The 15,182-nt window shown below is 41.4% G+C and overlaps 1 protein-coding gene across 1 annotated transcript in view; it reads left to right on the forward strand.

Moving 5' to 3' along the window:
- Nucleotides 1-4,934: 4,934 nt before the first annotated feature.
- The window catches only part of SKAP1 (src kinase associated phosphoprotein 1), a gene marked incomplete at both ends in the record, with an annotated part of 332,420 nt that continues 322,172 nt past the window's right edge, over nt 4,935-15,182 (forward strand). The window contains one exon of the mRNA XM_080713532.1: nt 4,935-4,980. Within this exon, the coding sequence (XP_080569658.1) occupies nt 4,935-4,980 (46 nt within the window). The remainder of the gene's footprint in view (nt 4,981-15,182) is intronic.

Here is a 15,182-nt window from a genome sequence, read left to right on the forward strand (position 1 = left end):
CAAACCAATTAGAATCACTCCAGACTTCCTAAACCAAGTTATGAAAGCCAGAAGGGCATGGAGTAACATATTCCAAACTCTGAAAGAAAACAACTTCCGGCCAAAAATTTTCTACCCAGAAAAACTTTCTATCAAATTAGATGGGGAAATAAGAAGCTTCCATGACAAACAGAAACTGAAGGAATTTATGTCTTCAAAACCAGTGCTAGAGAAAATACTCAAGGAGATTAACTGCAAAGAAGAAATAGGTAATACACACCAGAACCAAAGAAACAAGAATTCCCATCCAGCAGACAACTAAGCAAAGAAGAATGAACAGTATCTCAAACAGAAATAAAATATTAACATGTTAGGAATTAAAAATTATCTCTCTATAGTCACACTGAATGCAAATGGCCTCAACTCCCCAATAAAAAGACATAAAGTGGCAAAGTGGATTAAAAACCAGAATCCATCCATCTGTTGCTTACAAGAAACACACCTTACAAGTAAAGATAGGAACAAACTCAAGGTAAAGGGCTGGAGCAAGGTAATCCAGGCTAATGGAACTCAAAGACAAGCAGAAGTAGCAACTATGATATCAGACAAGTTAGACTTCAAACCCAAACTTATTAAAAGAGACAAAGAAGGTCATATTTTACTGGTAAAAGGAATAATCCAGCAAGAGGAAATAACAATAATCAACATCTATGCCCCAAACATAGGGGAAGCTACTTTCATAAATCAAACTCTTTGTGACATGAAGTCACACATAAATCCCAACACAATAACACTGGGAGACTTCAACACACCTCTCACAATACTAGACCGATCTTCCAGACAAAGGGTCAGTAAAGATGCCTCAGAACTAAAGAACACCATTAACCAAATGGACCTGTTGGACACATATAGAATATTTTACCCAACTACAGCGGAGTTTACATTTTTCTCAGCTGCTCACGGAACCTTCTCCAAAATAGATCACAATCTGGGACACAAAATGAGCACTAGCAAATTTAAAAAATGTTACATACTTCCCTGTGTCATTTCAGACCATAATGGAATGAAACTAGAAATCAACTATAAGAAGACCAAGAGAAACAACATAACCATGTGGAGACTGAACACCACACTTCTGAATGAAGAATGCATCATAGAATATGTAAGAGGTAAAATCAAGAAATTTCTAGAAACAAATGAAAATAAAGATATAACATATCAAAACCTCTGGGACACTTTGAAGGCAGTATTAAGAGGAAAATTTATAGCACTGAGTGCTCACATAAGAAAAACAAAAATCTTCAAATAAATAACCTAATGACACACCTCAAAGCCCTTGAAAAGCAGGAACAATTGAACCCCGAAGCCAGCAGAAGACAGGAAATTATTAAAATAAGAGCAGAAATTAACGAAATAGAGAATAAAAAAAAAACAATACAGAAAATCAACAAAACCAAAAGCTGGTTTCTTGAAAAAAATTAACAAGATAGATAAACCACTAGCCAACCTAACTAAAAAAAAAAGAGAATCAACTCAAATTATGAAGATAAGGGATGAAAAAGGAGAAATTACTACTGACAGTGTAGAAATCCAGAGGATTATCAGAGACTACTTTGAAAAACTATACTCCAACAAAATGGAAAATCTGGAGGAAATCGACAACTTCCTAGATAAATACAACCTTCCTAAACTGAGTCAAGAAGATATAGAACACTTAAACCAACCAATAACAATCAAAGAGATTGAAACAGCAATAAAGAGCTTACCATCAAAGAAAAGCCCAGGACCAGATAGTTTCCCAAGTGAATTCTATAAAGCCTTTATAGAAGAGCTAACCCCAATACTCCTCAAACTATTTCACGAAATAGAAAAAACCAGGACTCTCCCAAATACATTCTATGAAGCCAACATCACACAAATACCCAAAACCGAATAAAGACAGTTCAAGGAAGGAAAACTACAGGCCTATATCTCTGATGAACTTGGATGCAAAATTATTAAAATACTAGCAACACGCATTCAAAAACCACATCAAGAAAATCATACACCATGATCAGGTAGGGTTCATTCCAAGGATGCAAGGCTGGTTCAACATACGAAAATCAATCCATGTAATTCATCATATAAACAGAATCAAAGACAAAAATCACATGATTATTTCAATAGATGCTGAAAAAGCATTTGATAAAATTCAACATCCATTTATGATAAAAACACTGCAGAGAATTGGAATAGAAGGAACATATCTCAACATTATTAAGGCAATCTACAATAAGCCCACCGCCAGCATCATATTAAATGGGTAAAAACTTCAAGAATTCCCTCTAAAAACCGAATGAGACAAGGATGTCCATTATCACCACTTCTCTTCACTATAGTACTAGAGACTCTAGTCAGAGCAATAAGGCAAGAAAAGGAAATCAAAGGAGTACAAATAGGAAAAGAACTCAAACTTTCACTATTTGCAGATGACATGGTACTATATTTAGAAAACCCAACAAACTCAACCAAAAGGCTTATAGAACTGATCAACAAATTCAGCAAAGTATCTGGATACAAAATCAATCTTAAAAAATCAGAAGCTTTCCTGTACACCAACCATAAATCCACTGAAAAAGAAATTCAGAAAACGCTTCCACTCAGGATCTCCCACAAAAAAATAAAATACTTAGGAATAAATTTGACCAAGGAGGTAAAAGATCTCTGCAAAGAAAATTATAAAACACTGAAAAGAGAAATCGAAAAAGATCTTAGAAGATGGAAGGATCTTCCATGTTCATGGATTGGCAGAATAAATATCATTAAAATGGCCATCCTGCCAAAAGTGATCTACAGATTTAACGCAATACCCATTAAACTACCAAGATCATTTCTCACAGACATAGAAAAATCAGTCCTTAAATTTATCTGGAATAACAAAAAACCCAGAATAGCCAAGGTAGTTCTCAGCAACAAAAACCACGCAGGAGGAATCACAATACCTGACTTTAAACTATACTACAAAGCCATTGTAACAAAAACAGCATGGTACTGGCAAAAAAACAGATACATAGACCAATGGAGCAGAATAGAAGACCCAGAAACAAGTCCACACACTTTCAGCCAATTGGTTTTTGACAAAGAGGCCAAAAACATACACTGTAAAAAAGATAGCCTCTTCAATAAATGGTGATGGCAAAACTGGTTAACCATATGCAGAAAATTAAAAATTAATCCTACTTTCTCACCCTGTACAAAAGTCAACTCAAGATGGATCAAAGACTTGGAAATCAAACCAGAGACCTTGAAGCTCCTTGAAGAGGGCATAGGTCCAACACTGCAACACATAGGCACAGATAAACACTTTCTCAACAAGACCCCAAAGGCACAACAAATTAAAAGGCGAATCGATACGTGGGATTGCATGAAACTGAAGAGCTTCTGTTCAGCAAAGGAAACTGTCAAGAACCTCAATCGAGAGCCAACAGAATGGGAGAAGATTTTTGCCACCTACACCTCTGATAGAGGACTAATTATTTAGAATATACAGAGAACTCAAGAAACTCAACACTAAGAAAACAAAGCATCCAATAACAAAATCATAAAGAGAACTAAATAGACACTTCACAAAAGATAAAATTCAAATGGCCAATAAATGCATGAAGAAATGCTCAACATCACTGGCAATCAGAGAGATGCAAATCAAAACTACCCTGAGATTTCAACTAACTCCAACTAGAATGGCAATCATTCAAAACACAAACAACAACAAATGCTGGCGAGGGTGTGGAGAAGTGGGAACTCTAAGACATTGCTGGTGGGATTGCAAATTAGTTCAACCACTTTGGAAAACAGTATGGAGAATCCTCAGAAGAATGGGAACAAACCTACCATTTGATCCAGCAATACCACTTCTGGGTATCTACCCAAAAGAAAGTAAACCAAACTACCAAACTAATGCATGTGTATCTATGTTCATAGCTCCACAATTCACCATAGTCAAACTATGGAACCAGCCAAGATGTCCATCAACAGATGAATTAATTAAAAAACTGTGGGATATGTACACAATGGAATTTTACTCAGCCATTAAAAAAAAACCCTCAATTTCATCATTTTCAGGGAAATGGATGGAACTGGAGGACATTATGCTAAGTGAGATTAGTCAGTCACAAAAAATAAGAAAGCAGATGCTTCCCTAATATGTGAGAGTTAGGGAGAAATGGGTCATAGGAGGAACTCTTGAAAGAGGAAATCCTATAGAGGAGCAAACAAGACAACCTAAAGGAGGAGAAAGGAGGGGGGAAGAGGAAAATCTCTAAAACACACAATGTACTTAAACATTTAGAAGTCAATCACTAAGCCAAGCAAGGGAGGGAGGGACGGGGAGGGAATGGGGTGGGAATTGGGTAAGGGTTAAATCAGTGATGTGTACATGTTTGTACACACAAGTTTTTTACCCCAATATGATGTATGAATATAATGCACCAATAAAAATAAAAATAAAAAAATAAAAAAGACAATAAATAAATAAATAAAGCTCTTGCTTGCTTGCTTATCTCCGAGGGCTGGCCTTGGGTCTTTTCTGCGCCGGATTTTCACTTTCAAAGGGCATCCCTAAGCAGCTGAGGCTGGCCTCGAACCTGCGATCCTCCTGCCCCAGCCAACCAAGTCCTGAGATTACAGGCGTGCACCACCACACCTGTCCACCATGGCCTTTTACACCTGTGCCTTGGAGGCCAACTGCCCAGGGAACGGAGGGCGGCCGGGGGGCGGGGAGTCCCGTGTGCGTGGGCGCCCCTGGCCTCCGGATGTGAGCTGGGTGCCCCCACCTGGGGCTGCGCGCCCGCAGCGCCGCCTCCCGCCGCCCCGCCCCGTCGCGCCCCGCCGCGGCCACAGAGGCGCAGGTGCCGGGGCTGCAGCCGCGCTCGCGGGCCCCACGCCCCTCTCCCGCCTCCTGCCCACCTCCCGCCGCCATGCAGGCCGCCGCCCTCCCCGACGAGATCCGCTGGCTCCTGGAAGGTAACGCGGCGGGAGCCCCACGCCCTGCAGACCCCTGCCCGAGCCCGTGCGGGCCGCTCTGCTCTCGTCGTCAGAGCCCTCAGCCCCCCAAAGCCCGCTCTGCGTGCCCCCCTCGGGGCCCTGCACCCCCTGAGCCCACTTTCCTCTCCAGCAGGCATGTCCACCCTCCAGGGGCCTCCCAGGCTTCGAAGCCCCTGCAGGCCGGCTCCTGCCCTGCCGGGCCACCTTGCCACCCCGCCTAGTCTCCAGCCTGCCCCTCCCTGCCCCCCAGGGCTCCCCCCCCACCCCTCGCCAGCCCGGACCTCCTCACTGGGCACAGAAGCGGCCCCAGGCGCTCAGGGCGCAGTGAGGGGCTGGGGTCGGGGCTGGGGTCCTGGGGGCCCAGCGGTCACCAGGGTTGGCAGCGGGGAAACCCCATGCCTCGCTTTGCCGGCCCGCAGGAGTCCAAGGGGGTCGTGAGCCCACCCCAGTGCTCGGTTGTGATGGGCGCACCGTCAGACCTAGCGTCTGAGCAGCCCTTTAAAGAGTTAAGGCCGCTCCAAGCGTGGGGCGCGTGCACCCCTGGAGTCCTGGTACTTGAGGCTGAGACAGCAGGATCGGAGGTTCTAGAACAGCTTCAACGAAACTTCTAGAACAGCTTCAACATCTTAGCAAAACGCCGAGCAACTAAGCAAGAACCCTGGTTCAAAATAAAATAGGGTTAGGGGTGTAGCCCAGAGGTAAAATGGCCTGGGTTCCATCCCTAGTACCACCACCACCTCTACCAAAAAATTAATAATAATTAATAATAATAATAATAAAGCAAGCGTTAAGGCCATAATCTCTAATGCTAAGCACATACTACCAAAACTCCAAAGAGTTTTAAAGAGATGGGTAGCATCGTCTCCATTCACACAGAGAAAGTACTTTTTACTTCCTTTCCTGTAACTGACCTTCTAAGGGGGACCGAGTCCTGGAATCTGCGGTTGCATTGGGTCCCAGGAGGAAACTGTTCAGAATTAAGCCTTTTGGCAACAAAGTGACATATTTGACACATATTTAACAGATGGCCTGCTTGGGGCAGGTCATATTTTTGGCAGACTGTACTTTCCCCCCAGTTTCTCTCAATTTAATTGGTTTTATATCTCCATTACCTTGTTATCTTGGTATAAATGCCTCCTAATCAAAAATTTGGCAAGTGCTTTTGGTTTCTGTTTGTAACACTGTTTCTATTCTGGACTGCTTCTCTGTAAGAGCTGTCAAGTAGGTATTTCTTTTTCGGTGAGGTTTCCAAAATCCATTTTGCTTGTGATCCAAGGAAATCTAAACTCTAGCAGAAAATGATCTGCAGCCTGAAAGAACGTCATCTGGAAGCATCCAGCCTTTCCCTCCGCGGCTGGTTCAGTATTATACTTGTAAAAAGAAGGCTGTAATTGTCTTTGGTTTCCCAGAAAGGAAAAGTTTAATTCTGCCCTTGCAGATTTAAGTACTTTTTATACTTAAAGATACAAAGTGATTCTTTTTATTGGTATCTGTCATTTGATGAGCGGAAGCTTATTTTACAAGCTCGTTAAACAATGCTTCAGCTTCGCCAGTGGCCTTGGTAGAAAATTCCTTTTTTATTTTCAGAGGTTTGCAATGAAATCCACCTCTTCGACATTTTTGAAGTGCAGTTCTTTATTGTTGGAACCCGACACTTGGGTAAACAACTCATTTCTGCACCTGCCACCTTCCTTTAGCTTAGATTATTTTCTTGTTAGCTGACTGTTTTTAATTGAAGTCTTCAGATCTTCCTTTAAAGCAGAACCTTTGTTTGCTGACAAGGAGAGCAGGGTATGAATGGAGATTAATTGCATGTCACATACTTCTGTATCAAACTTGCTGTGTCTTAACAATCTCTGATCATGCTCGGGTCTTCAGAATATATGGGGGAGTCTGAAGGTAAATTTTAAGAAGCTTCTTTGGTTGATATATTTTTAAGGCTTTTTTTTTTTTTAAAGCTATCGCATCAGGTGTGGTGGTGCACGCTTGTAATCCCATCATTTGGGAGGCTGAGACCAGAGGATCGCAGTTCGCGGACAGCCTCAGCTACTGCTTAGTGAGGCCCTTTGGAACTCAGTGAAACCCTGTTTCAAAATAAAGAATAAAAAATACGGCAGAGGGTGTAGCTTGGAGGTCGAATGCTGGGTTCCATCCCCAGACCTGCAAAAAAATAAAAAATAAAAAAAATCACAATTATAGTCTTGAATATAAAGTAGAGGAAAAAACAGTGGGATTCAACCAATAATTATACTGAAAAATGTTCGAAGAATATGATTTTGAAAGGTTTGTACAACAAGAACTACATATTGCTGATAGGTTTTATTTTTTGCGAAACACAATCTCTGGTGTAGACCAACAAAATTATACATTGTGTTACAAATAATTTGCGGATATTAGAAGCCCCAAGGGGCCATCAATTTTTTGTCTGTTGCTATTTACTTGTCTCCCCCACCGCTCGCTTTTTAAGGTTAACTGTTGACAGTTAGAAAATATGTAGGTCCTGATCTCTCCATGGTCGCTGGGTGGGAGAAGCCGCAGGATGTGAGAGCCACCTCTCCCCCAGCACCCGGCCATGGGGGCGGAGTCTCCGCAATGAATTACTACTTTCATAAACCATAGCATGAGCATGTGCGTCGTGATTTAACACTGGCCACCACAGCCATAACTTAAGCATTTACTTATTTATAACTACATGAGCATAAATGACAGGAGCGTTTTTTGACATAATGTGTGTGCTTTTAAAAGTAAAATATGTAAAGCACGGTGAAAGGTTTATATGAAGATCTTGCATAATGAAGAACGGAACAGAAATTCTGAAGCTCTAAAATTAATTTTGTTTAAATATGAAAATTTAAACGTTTGAAAATATCTCGTTTGACCTAGAAATCCCACTTCTAGGAATCTGTCATTGAAATTAAAGGACACAAAATGTTATGTGCCAGGGTCTATCCCAGGTGCCCAGGAGTTGGGAAAGGCAGGACAATGGTTGAATGAATTATGGGACATGCATCCTATGGAATACTTTGCAGATATTTAAACAATGCAATGGATCTATCATCTACCTATCAATCGATCTATCATCTATCTGGTCTGTATTGACTTAGAAAGTGTTCATGGCATGTTTCTAAAACTTAAAAAGTAATGTGTGCGATAGTATATGTAATATCATCCTCTTTTATGTGGTACTGGGGAATGAACCCTGGGGTGTTCTAGCTCTGAGATATATCGCTAGCCCTAGTTTTATTTTGTTTTTATTTTTATTTTTTGTGGTATTGGGGTTTCTGGAAGCCCTTCTACCTCTGGGCTACACTCCCAGACCTATTTTATATTTTTATTTGGAGACAGGGTCTCTTAAGCCAGCGCGGCTGGCTTCGAACCTGCGCGATCCTCCTGTCTCCGCCTCCCAAGCGCGGGGATTACAAGCGTGCGCCACCACGCCCGGCATCTAGTTTTATTTTGAAGCAGGGTCTTACCAAGTCCAGGCCAGCCTTGAACTTGTAATCCTCCTACCTCAGCCTCCCAAGTACTGAGATTACAGTTGTGTGCCATCATGCCAGGCAGTTATGTCCCATTTTTGTTTGAAAACAAAAGACAAAAACCAAAGAATCCCTGAATATTATATATGTTTGTATAAGTCTAGGAAGAAGTGAAAAGAATATATACCAAGTTGATTTCTTTCTTTTTTTTTTTTTTTTGTTTGCGGTACTGGGGATGGAACCCAGGGACATTGTATCTCTGAGCTATACCCCAGCCCTATGTTTGAGTCTTTTTTATTGTTTTTTGAAGCAGGGTCTCACTGAGTTGTGTGGAGCCTCGCTAAGTATCTGAGGCTGTTTGCCAAACGGAGATCCTCCGGTCTCAGCCTCCTGAAGGCTGGGATTCCAAGTGTGCGCCACCACGCCCAGCCCAGCTCACTGATTTCCTTATTAGGAGAGTGAAAGGTGTTTTGTTTTGTTTTCTTTTGTTTTTGGAGTGGGAGCGCTACTAATTTTTATTTATGTATCTTCATGTTGTTTGAAACGTAAGGACCACGCATTACTTTTGTAATCAGAAAACAAACAAACAAACAACCAGTAAAGTTATTTAAAAGAAAAAGAAAAACTAACAAACAATAGGCAAATAGGAAGTCAGAGAGGTGAGGGTGCCGGTGGCCATTCACCATGGCTTTCTTGTTTTTTCTCTGTTTAGCTGTTGGAATTAAAAAAAAAAAAAACTCTTGGGTTTTTGGCAAATGCCAAAGCAGTGCGAAGCTTCTAGAATAACTCAGGAAACAGCTTCTTGAGATAGACTCTGTCAAACGCTCATCCAGAAATAGGAACCAGTTCCGTATCAGCAAATACATACCCTATAGATAAGTAAAACCAAAGGCCTTCTGCATAATTGGAAGAAGAGGAAATATTCAGGTCTGTTTTCCAATAATCAGGCTGCAGATGTAGAAGTTATCTGTTTGTTTCTGTTTTGTGATAGCCACAGTTGAAAACAAAAACAATGGCCGGCTGCCAGTTTGCTAATCTTTGTTCCACAGATATAAACACAATCAGTTTCTTCTTCCTGGTCTTTCTAGTCTTTTTTTGTTTAAGTCAGAAGCAGAGAAGGGCCGGTGACAGCCTGCTAGCACACACTTGTTTCCCCTACACTTGGGAGGCTGAGACAGGAGGATCACAGGTTCCCAGCCAGCCCCAGCAATTTAGCAAGGCCCTCTGCAACTTAGTGGGACCCTGTTATAAAATAAAAGCATGAAAAGGGCTGGGAGTGCACCTCAGAGGTAGAATGCTCCTGGATTGTATCTCCAGTAACCAGTAACCCCACTCCCCACCCTAAGCAAGCAGCAAAGAAAGCAAGTATGCATGAAGGAAGTGGGATAGATATTTGCCCTGTACATGGTGGAATGGGACCTGCTGACTTGGCCTTGATCGCTGATACTTCCCAGCTGCCCACCTGGTACCTAACTCCTGCCTGGAATATGGATTTTTTTTTTTTTTTTTTTTTTTTTTTGCAGGTCTGGGGATGGAACCCAGGGGCATTCAACCTCTGAGCTATACCCCCTGCCCTATTTTTTATTCTTTATTTTGAAACCGGGTCTCACTGAGTTGCAGAGGGCCCCACTAAGTAGCTGAGGCTGTCCACGAACTGCGATCCTCTGGGTCTCAGCCTCCCGAATGCTGGGATTACAAGTGTGCGCCACCACTCCGGGCTGGGTTTTGTTTGTTTTTTTTTTTTTTTTTGTAATACTAGGGGTGGGACCCAGGGGCTTTTCTACCTCCGGGCTCTACTCCCAGACCCATTTTATATTTTATTTGGAAACAGGGTCTCACTAAGTTGCTGAGAGCCTCACTAAGTAGCCGAGGCTGGCTTTGAACCTGTGCGATCTTCCTGTCTCGGCTTCCCAAGCGCGGGGATTATAAGCGTGCGCCACCACACCCGGCTGGAATATGGATTGAAGCCAAAATAACATCAACAACCTGGCTGTATGTAGTATCAAGTGTTGCCCTAACACCGACCTCAGTATGCCTATGATCGCTTATTTTTAAACTTCCCAGGAGAGAAGTAGTCTCCAGATTGTCCAGATTTGTGTTGGTGGACACAGCCCACCATGACATCCTTTTCAGTGTAATAAAACTCCAACTATGGGACACTTGCAGGAGTGAGTTGCTCTGGACAGCTAAGATTCTCTTTAAGCATTCTAACTTTTCTTTACCTATAGTTGTGGTTATACTTATTCCCTAAAATGCATTTGGAAGGCTTTTCGCTTCTCCAGTCAGTTTGTTTTTCAAATGGATCTCATCTGAGCGGTTTTGACCTTGGAGTTGGTATAGTCAATATCTATCTTCAGACAGCATGGAGAGGTGCTGGCGTTATTTAGGGAGCTTTCTGCCATGGTTGCCCTGGGCCGCTTTGTGACTGTCTAGATTTGCTTTATTTGTTTATCTATTTATTTATTTTTGGGGATTGAACCCAGGGGCTTGTGCATGAGATGCAAGATCTCTATCACTGAGTTCCCACCCCCAGCCTCCTTTATGTTGGATTCTGTCCTTCATTCTCCGCTGTTTTGTTTGTTTTGTTTTGCTCTGGTGTCTGTATCTGCATCCCCAATGCTTCTGCAACATCAGAAAACCAAGTTTGTTGGAACTAAGCAAAACCTTTCGCCCAGGGCTTTGTGACATGTATTTTGGCCGCTCAGTCTTTTTTTCTTAAAAAAAAATTTTTTTTTTGGGGGGGGGAGGGTTCTGGAGATTGAAACTGGAGCTTTCTATCTCTGAGCTAAATCCTTAGCTCTTTTCATTTTTTCTTTTGAAACAAGAGCTCGTTAAGTTGCCGAGGGTCTTGCTAAGTTCCTGAGGCTGGCCTTGAACCTATGTTCCTCTGGTCTTGGCCTCCCAAGTACTGGAATTATCACTGGGCTTGGCTTCTTGCTTAAATTTTTGATATTATATTCTAGGTATGTGAGGTTACTGGTTGGTTAACTTTTGAGATATGAATAGAGTTCTGTTTGGGGTGTGTGTGTGTGTGTGTGTGTGTGTGTGTGTGTTACTGGGAATTGAATCCAGGGGCATTCTACCTCCAAGCTACACCTCCAGCCTGATGTTTTTATTCTTTTGAAACAAGGTTTAACTAAGTTGTGGAAGCTGACCGCAGCAAACCTGACCGCAGCAAACCTGCAATCCTTCTAAGTACTGGGATTATAAGCGTGTGCTACCACGCCCAGCTTTCTGTTTTTTTGGGGTTTTTTTTGTTTGTTTGCTTTTTTGGTGGTACTGGGGTTCCTAGAAACCCTTCTATCTCCGGGTTACACTCCAAGACCTATTTTATATTTTATTTGAAAACAGGGTCTCGAACCAGTGCGATCCTCCTGTCTCCGCCTCCCAAGTGCGGGGATTACAAACGTGCACCACCACGCCCGGCTTTCTGTTTTTTTTAATATCAAATTTTTCTGATTATAAAAGGAGATTATAAATAATGATTATATAATGATTATATAATTATTATATATATAATAATTATATAATTATTATATATTATATAATTATTATATATAATAAGATTATATAAATATAATATAAATTATATATAATAAATATATATTTATATAAATATATAAATTTATATATTTATAAATTTATTTATATTTATAAATTTATATATTTATTTATATATTTATATAAATATAAATAATATATATAATATAAATTATATATATAATAAAGATTATATAATAATGATTATAAAACATTAATAAATGTTCATTATAGAAAATCTAAAAAATATACAATCATATACCGTCACCCATAGTCAACAATTGTTAACATTTCGTGTATTTCTTTTAGTTTTTATTATATATGCATACTTTGGGTTTTCTTTTCGTGGTACTGGGCATTGAACCCAAGGGTTTTCTACCCCTGAGCGACACCCCCAACCCTATTTTGTTTTTTTATTTGGAAATAGGATTTCACTAAGTTGTGCAGGGCCTCATGAATTTGCCGAGGCTGGTCTTGAACCTGTAATTCTCCTGTTTTGGCTTCCCAAGTACTGGGATTACAAGTGTGCACCACCACATCTGGCTAAAATGGTTTAAAATGGTGGAACTGGTTGAGTTTCATTCTGAGTACAGCCTAAACGTTAGGTGGGCTGCCCAGGCCTTTGGGGCTCTGGGTGAGATCTCCCTGGGGAGGCCCACAGCTCTTTTCTAGAGGCAGGTATCTCTCAGGGAGCATGCTTCTCAAGGCCGCCTTTCCCCCAGCTCCCTGCTCCTCTGCAGCTCCCCCCTGGGTTGTGTGGGCCAAGCCAGTGGTTGCTAGCTGGGGTGATTTTGCCCCTCAGGGGGATTTTGGCAACATCTGGAGATGTTTTGGTTGCCGCCAATGGGGGAGGATGCTACTGGCACCTGGTGGGTAGAGGCTGAGGATGCTGCTAAACTTCCTCTCTGTCGGAGAGCCACTCACAGCAAAGAGGCGCTCAGCCCCAGCCGCCAGTAGTACTGAGGTTGGGAAACCCTGGCCTAGTCATGTCCTCTTCCTCAGTTTCTATGAAAGCCTCCTCACATGAAGTCCGAGTGTAGAAGACGTCACTGAAGGTTCGGGGGATGTGGGGAGTAGAAGGGGGGTTACCCTACAGTTGTGCAAAGAGTCTCAATCTGAGCCCCAGGCACCCCATTCCTAAGCACCCGCGCCGCCCTGTTATCCGGGTGCACCCTCTGGCCCTCCACCTGACTCGGTCCCAGCCATCTCCTCTTTGCTACTTCCTTCCTTTATTATACATAAAGCAAAATTTAAAAAAAAAATTCACCCCTTTGCTACACAAAAAAGCAGTTTAGCTATCTTCTTAGTTGTTTGGGCTTTCACGAACACCCACACACAATGAAACAAGTTGTTTTCCCAAACAATGGCAATTCTTTCCCTAAGAGGAATTCTAGTGCCAGCCATTAAGATAACATTTTTATCTAATTTCATAAGTATACTACTTAAACCGTTCTTAATCATTTTAAATATAGGAGAAATAAGGTAAATTTCAAGTTTTATCATCATTGGAAAATCTTAACATATTGACATAACTATCATAGATCTAATTTTTTCACGTTATAAGCCATTACGCCCTACAGAAATCCTATAATTTCTGCTACATTTATTCATATTTATTTCCCCTGTGTTTCTGAGTTCATTGCTTGCTTTTCTGGTTTGCCAGTGCTGCATTATAGGTTAGGTGATTAAAACAGATGGCTTCTCGGCTTTACAGTCTTTGAGTTCCACTGTTTAATTTTACTAGCTAGCTTTTACTTGGGAGATAGGACAGATTGGGCTCATGGTCAGAGTGATTTTAGCATCCAGAGTCTTCCTGGGGACTCCTGGCTTTCATAAAATAAGTAACGAATTTCTCATCTAGGGTCTCCGGTCAGCATTGTTGGCATTCTAATGTTAGTGTGTGATGGGAGAGTAAGGTTTTTATTCAGATGATAGGACCTTTACTAAACTATGTTCAATGACAGATACATATTTACTGAAGTCAATACTGTAGTAGGGTTGGAATTAACTAAGGTACTGTATATTATAAATCAAGTATGAGAAGTATGTAGGGTATTTATATAGCTATAAAAATGTTAACTATTTCATTTTATTAATTAAAATTTTTAATTTAAAAATTTTTGTGAAGCTAGAAATTGAACCCAAGGCCTCACATATATGCTCAGCAGGTACCCTACCACTAAACTATATTCCCAGCCTCCTAACCACACACACACACACACACACACACACATATATATATATTTTTTTTTGTGGATGGAACCCAGGGAAATTTGACCTATGAACTACACCCCCTGCCCTATTTTTTATTCTTTTTATTTTGAAACAGGGTCTCACTGAGTTGTGAAGGGCCTCGCTAAGTAGCTGAGGCTGTCTGCAAACCCTGATCCTCTGGTCTTCGGCTCCCAAATGCCGGGATTATAAGTGTGTGCCACCACGCCCGGCCCTAACTGCATTTTAATAAACCTTCTTAAAATTGTATTCCTGAGTATATTGGCATATACCTGTAATCCCCATACTTGGAAGGCTGGGACAGGAGGATTGCAGGTTCAAGGCCAGCCTTAGCAACTGACTTAACTTATGTAACTTAATGAGACCCTATTTCAAAATAAAAAATAAAATAGGGCTGAGGGTGTAGCTCTGGGGTAGAATGCCCCTAAATTCATTCTCCAGTAACACACACACGTACACACACATACACACAACAACTAGTAACCTCACATATCCCCCTATCTGGAGATAGTATCAAAAATTGATTAAAAAGCATGGTGTGGGCTGGGCATGGTGGCACACGCTTGTAATCCCCGCACTTGGGAGGCGGAGACAGGAGGATAGCTCTGGTTCGGAACGCTGGCTTAAGAGACCCTGTTTCCAAATAAAAAAAAATGTAAAATAGGCCTGGGATTGTAGCCCGGAGGTAGAAGGGCTTCCAGGAACCCCAGTACCACCAAAAAAAAAAAAAAGCATGGTGTGGTGGCGCACCAGTATACATACATATACATACACACACATATATATACACATACATATATATATTTTAAAAATAATTTTTCTTTCTGACTTTTTGTGTGGTTCTCCCTTCCTTCCTTCCTTCCTTCCTTCCTTCCTTCCTTCCTTCCTTCCATTTTTCTTTCTTCCTCCCTAGCTACTTTGCCAATTATTATC

Source organism: Muscardinus avellanarius, assembly GCF_963383645.1.
Source record: "Muscardinus avellanarius genome assembly, chromosome: 16".
Taxonomy (NCBI): domain Eukaryota; kingdom Metazoa; phylum Chordata; class Mammalia; order Rodentia; family Gliridae; genus Muscardinus; species Muscardinus avellanarius.